This window comes from Gavialis gangeticus, unplaced genomic scaffold, assembly GCF_001723915.1.
Source record: "Gavialis gangeticus isolate Ggan-Ray unplaced genomic scaffold, GavGan_comp1, whole genome shotgun sequence".
NCBI lineage: Eukaryota > Metazoa > Chordata > Crocodylia > Gavialidae > Gavialis > Gavialis gangeticus.
The window spans coordinates 51,673,389-51,679,805 of NW_017729032.1; the positions used below are offsets into that span (position 1 = coordinate 51,673,389).

At 45.2% G+C, this 6,417-nt stretch overlaps 1 protein-coding gene across 1 annotated transcript in view; it reads left to right on the forward strand.

Annotated features, from left to right (window-relative positions):
- Nucleotides 1-6,112, forward strand: part of KL (klotho) — a 129,890-nt gene extending 123,778 nt beyond the window's left edge. The window contains exon 5 of the mRNA XM_019524873.1: nt 4,742-6,112. Coding sequence (XP_019380418.1) covers nt 4,742-5,079 — 338 coding nt within the window. The 3' untranslated portion in view covers nt 5,080-6,112. The remainder of the gene's footprint in view (nt 1-4,741) is intronic.
- The last annotated feature ends 305 nt before the right edge of the window (nt 6,113-6,417 follow it).

The window sequence follows — 6,417 nt, forward strand, 5'->3', positions numbered from 1 at the left end:
TATTTTTTCTGGTTTCAAGATGGCAAAATCCCTAGTTGAAGGGAGTACTTTTGTGGGCAAGGGGAGGGACTTCTGGTGGCAAAGTTCAGGGGTTAGGGGGCAGAACTTTCAGTACTAAGATGATGACCAGGGGTTGGGGTACATGTGGCCCTCAACACCTTTCCAAAAGTGGGTAAGTGGCCCTCTGCCTGAAATAGTTGTTCATCCCTGCTTTAATCGGTGCCCAAGACTGGTGCTCCCTTCGCCCACCCATATTTACACTACTGTCCATTTCTATATAAATTGAAAACCCAGTCCAGCCCTGGGCTTTGCTAAACTAGAAATGAAAGTGATTACAGTTGCACTCTTGGTAAAAGTGAAGCACATTGTATTTTTATTTCTAAGCGTGACATTCTAAAGAACTGCTATAGGCAAAGTGACCAAAAACGTTAGACAGTCACTGTAGCTTTCTTCTATCCTAGCTAAAACAAGTACTTTTCCTTTTATCCTGCCTTTTTATATGCTGTTACAATTTTCTTCATGATAGCTAAGGCCTTGCCCCTCTGTCACCTTTACAGAGGCCCATATCAGAGCCATCATCAATGTGCCAGCACCTCCTTGTGATCACTTAAAGAAATGGCTGTGCTTTATATTTGAAAGGGGCAATAGTGCAGCACACCAGGAGGGGGGATGTGCATGTGCCAGCAGGAAAAATGTAATAGAGTATATTGGGCCCAGTCAGGGCTGACCCTAAGGGGTTGTGGGGCCCCCTTAACATTTTTATATAATTAAAAAGAAGTTCATATAATTAAAAGAAAAAACCTCACCGATCACGATCAGTGTTACACTGCCTATATTCTGAAATCCATTGGGAGGGCAGGGGCTCCCAGCTCAGCCATCACTGGCTGTGGGGCCAGGGTTAGGGCTAAGAGATCCAGGTGGCGCAGGCTGCAGAAGATGGAGGTGGCAGCCCTGGCGCTGGCACTGAGGGTGCTACCACTGGCTCAGCCCACCCTGCGGGTCCGCCTGCAGCACAGGACAGCTGAGGTAAGGGTTGTGCCGGGCAGGCTGGGCTGGGTTGGGAGTGCTCTTGCAGCAGGGGACCCTGAGCTGAGCTGAGCCATGGTGCCCGGCAGCCTCGCAGGGCTCTGGGCCAGGCTATGCTGTGGGGAGGCACTAGGCAGCACCTCTGCCACAGCCCTCAGAGCTGGGAGCGGGGCTTACCTGCTGTTACTATGTATTGTTGTTGGTTTCAACAACCCTAAACCAGACTTTTAGCAGGCTTCGTCCTCCTAAAAACTAATTAATGCACAATGTCAGGAAAACAGGAGATGAAATTGAACTTAATTCTCTTTTACTCCCTCTGTGTGACACTATATCTGAATTTACCCAGGTCTGGTCAAGATAATTTAGTCCTCAAAACTCTCTACTTGCTTGCTCTTTATTTCAAATTCACAACAGTTTTCATTCACCATTCTTCAAGATTGCCCATAGTCTTTTTCAATAATTGATTTAATTATTGGTCTCTTTCTTCATATTCCTTCTCTCTGGCAGGTAACTGGAGATGGGGCCTCCTGAAAAGTTTATACCTAGATTCTAGCTTTCTCATAGTTTATGGGATGCTGGTGTTTGAAGGCTTGTTTTGGTTATAGGGATAGAATATAGCGGCAAAAAAAGAAAAAATAGGGTCACTTTGAATCTCCTTCTTGCCCTCTGAAATAATTAAAATTTTTCTGTTTTTAGAATCTCAAAAATCCAGTGTCAGGTAGTATTTAGACGCAGTAGGGTAGATTTGCCTACGCTGTAATTTCAGTGATGTCCGTGGCGCTCTATACAGTTATACCACAGTGAATCCAGCCAAGTATACTTTCTTTTCTTTTCAGTTTTCCTTAGGACTGAAACTGTCTTAAATGCCAGTTCTAGACAATTAGTTTTGCATCTGTAAGGTTGCAAGCCCCAGCTGCCAACCCTGCTGCACTCTCTCCCTCACCATGGGGGGCCCCAACTTGTCCCCTCTCTCCCTACCGCACATTGCCTATGCCTTCCCTGCCAGACTTACCTCCACTGCTGCCTGGCTGTATTGCTGGCCATGCACATGTGTGCACACATTCACATGGTGCCCCCTGTGTACCACTCCTCCCAGGCCCAAGCAGCTCCTTGCAGGCTAAAATTGCATTTTTCTCTCTTAAAGGAGAAAATCTGCATTTTTATGCATTTATCCATAGCAAATAGAAAATCCAGATCCATGGTAATGATACACCATACAACATGCACCCCCTTTTTTCAAAAGCCTATATCTGCCTAAGAGTACACCTTACAAAATGACATGGGGATACTGACTTGCTAGAGCTGCCTGGTCTGAGACAGCGCAGTCAAACTGATGGGTCTCCTGAAACACTTGAAGTGTTAAATTGCAGCCTGGGGGATTTGCTGGCGTGGCTGTTGGAGCTGCTGTACTGGTATGACACCAGAACCTAAGGAGTAAGTGCTGTTATCACGTGCTTGATGCCCCCTCCTGGCTCCCTTCCCTGATGGTAAATTTGAGACCTTCAGTTGCTGTTGGTGACTAAAAACGGTAGCAGGGAAAAAATGGGGACAGGTGACAGAAGTAGTCACTCCTGGTTTAAGATGTAGGTACAGCCCTTGTTTAAGATACAAAACTCAGGATGTGGAGCCATGAACTGCCAGTATAGTTCTCTCACCAGTCACTGTGTGCCCTGAGCACGCCTGTCAACCTCCTAGGCTCAGTATCACTTCACCGATGAGGAAACTTATGCTATAAAGCTAGTCTCTCTCCCTTGTGCAGATTTGGAGCATAAGTGCATAAAATTGCCCATATAGAAAAATTCATTATTAAAAAAAATTAGTTTTTAAATAACAGTTTTCACTCTCTCACCATCTGTACATACAGATCACTTGCTCAGCACAGCACATAGCAATGCAGACCTTTGACCCAAAGAGTTATATTTTCTTCTTTGAAGAGCTTCCAGTCTACAGCTACTAGAATAATATAGAGCATTACAACAAAGAAACAGAGGGATTAATGATCGTTTTAATTGGAATGTGTCAAGGGTCCACGAGGTGTAGCACAAAATCATTAGACAAGATGAGAGAGAAAAATGAATGGCTGACATGGACATCAATCTCTGGAGGTCTCACATAGATGATATCTTCTCTTATGTAAAGTCCTGCCTCTGAGGGTCTGCAACCTCCTGGCCATCAGCTCCTTGTAGGCTGTCCTTTGTCTGTGGAGCAACTAAACTCACCTCAGTCTTGAGGTAACAGGAAACTCTTGAGTAATGGCAACACAAAACAATCAGCATCCACTGATGGGCCCCTGGGGCTGGTCTCCCAGGCCCACAGGCCCCTGGCTGGGGCCTTTTACCTTCACCCGTTTAAGATTGCAGGCTCAGCAGCTCCCTGCTGTGCCCCTGGCAGTCATCTTGTGGGGCCCTCCTCTGGGTCCCCTCCCACCTTGGCCCCGTCTCACCTGAGGCTGTGCTCTCCGGTTCACTGCTGCTGGTGCTCCTGCCCCTTGCCTTGGCGGCCCCACATGGCTCTCCCCCTTGCATAGGCCCTGGGCCGTCGTAGCCCCGCGGCCTGACACTGATGCTTCTCTTACCACTCAGTGCGGTCTCTGGCTTCCGCCCCTGCTTAAGGGCTCCCTGCCAGCATGGTTTTTCTGTGGCACTTGGCCCGTTTCTCTTGGCCCCAGTGCTGCACGCCTCTCTCTTACCACATTCAGTGGTGTGTTCTCTGCCTCTTCCTGGGACTCCTCCAGGGTGTGCTGCCTGCCGCCTTTCGGTGGTATTGCTGGGCCTTCCTCCCAGAGTGCCTCCCAGGTGTGCCACAGCCTCTCTTGTGCAGTGCTCCATGGCGCTCCCTGGTTCTTCCCGGAGAGGCTCCTCGATGTGCTGCTGCTTCTCCTGCGCTGCTCTCTGTGGCACTTCCCAGCTCTCCTCCAGCAGCATCCCACAGCGTTCCCCTGCCACTGTGCTCCAGCTTCCCCATGCTCTACCTCCAGCTGGTCTCCCAGCTGCTTTTTCATTCTCCCACTCTTCTCTCTGGCCCCACCTTCTCTCTCCACTGATTTGCAGGCTCAGGCAGTCCCGAAAAATGGTGTGCCTGAGTCTGCCATCTTGGCGTCTCCCTGCAGCTGCTGCTCATTACTTCCCCTGCAGTGAGTGATGGGGAGAGTCAGGGTGGGCTTTCTCTTCCCCTTTCACAGGGAGTAAACAAAGAATATAACCTTCACCCCTCCCAACATACCACATAGAATATGAAAAAAAAATTGAAGCCTATACTTCTTATACATTAAAGGCAAATTTATCTTTCTGCAATGGATTCCATGCCCTTGGACTTTCTCTGTGGAAATGGGAACATATTCACTGTTTATATAGGTTCTCCATGTGTGTGTAGAACACTATTTGTGTGGGGTTTTTAATACCTTTTCCCAGTATGCCACTCTTACTATTTAATATGTTAACATTTGTCAACCCTTACCACTTACTTATATATACAGTGTCTTTTATTCAATATAAAAGGAAAAACTGGTAATCACTGATTGCATTTCATAGTAATGGCTGGCAAATACTTTTTAGTTGCAACCACTGAGTGTATGTATGCCTAATTTCTTGGAAGAGCTGTTCAGACCTGTTTGAGATATAACCTTCCCTAATAGTGTACAGTAGCACACATTGTTGTTCTTAAATAAATAACCAATTTCTTTTCCTTTCCCCCAACCCCTTGTTTTCTTTTGCAGCCTACACTCTGGATAATGTCAATGTACAGGGATATTTTGTCTATTCTTTTAATGACAGGACTGCTCCTAAATATGGCCTCTATCGTTACGTTGCAAATCAGTATGAACCGAAGCCTTCCATGAAACATTACAGAGAAATAATTGACAATAATGGTTTTCCCAGTCCAGAAACTCCTGAAAGATGGTGCCCAGAAGAGCTTGCTTCATGTCCTGAATGCAGCTTTTTCCGAACCAGAAAATCTTTATTAGCTTTTATTTCCTTTATTTTTTTTGCTTTCATTGTTACCATATTCTTCATTATTTACCACTCCAGGAGGGATGAAAGAAGGTATAAATAATGCTGCTGCTTTAGCTACAGCACTGACTACTATGTTGCTTGCATTCCTTTGGGAACTCTCAAATAATTATATAGTAATGTTGTAATCACTTCGGCACTAGGGAGCCCTTTGCACTGCCTAATACTGTGAAACATTAAAGCTGAAAATGGATTGTGAACACAGGAAATCCTTTTCTGGGTTTTGGTATATTTGTGACCTAGATTCTAGTGGTCAAATTTATCTCAACTTCAGCTGGAGACCTTTCTTTGAGCAGATTATTTTTCCTTGTACGCAAACGCATTGCTAACCAAGACCTATATTAGTTTAACTGTGAAGACACTAACCAATTAATCCACTTGGACATAAATTGCTTTTTGTGGAGTAATAGAAAAATCTAGATGCCAAGTTCTCAGGAGAAAGCTGGATGAGAAAGATGATAAGCTGTCTTCCTGGTTAGATTTTACTCAAGTATCACCTGACTAAAACCAACATTCAGCTGTAATATAGAAGAAGACTAAATAGAATTAGACTAAGTAACTAGACATCACAAAAGGAAAAAAATAGTTCTGTTGCCAAACCATATCAGGGAGTAAGGACATTGGGATTCTGTTTTTGCTTTGCTAGTGACTTTGAAAGGTTGGCTTCTGGCATCACATTCCTTACCCACATTGTATCAGTTGGTGTTGGCAACCTCCCACAATGCAGTGCATACTTTTCTGTTTCTGACCTAAACCAGTCATTGGAAAAGAGCAGCAAAGTGAATTGGGTCATGTTTTGAGGGCAGGAGAGCTGGCCCCTAGCAAGGAAGAAGGGCTTATGCCTTGGAGATGGGGAAGGGCTAGGGAGGGATCTTGTTCTATTTCAGTTGGTGGACAAGGAGCAGGAACACCATGGGGATATAGTGCATTTCCCAATGGCAGATGGAAAAGCTGAATAGATTTCTTCTGCCTCTGGTATCAGGAAACTGTATACCTGAAAATGGGGGCAGGGCTATCACAGCATTTAGTATCCAGAAACTTTCACTCCTATTTGTTGTCTTCTCCTAACATTTAATAAAAAACCCCCAGAAATTAGCCGCTCCCTAGATTCAAGCAGGTTAGGGAAATCTGAGTTGAGCTGAGGAAGATGGTTTTAAATTTAAGTGAGCCTAGGCCTGGAGGTTTAATGCCTTTATATTGCATACACATTTCACACCAGTATTCTGGTATCCTGATATCTTGTTTGCCAAGAATTTAAGTCTTGGACCATCTATTTGTGGAGCTTATGCATTAATTCTCTGATAACTTGACCCAACTCTTATTGGAATGTTTTTGCTGACTGTAACACAGGGGTGGGCAAAATGGTGGATCTGGCCAGTGG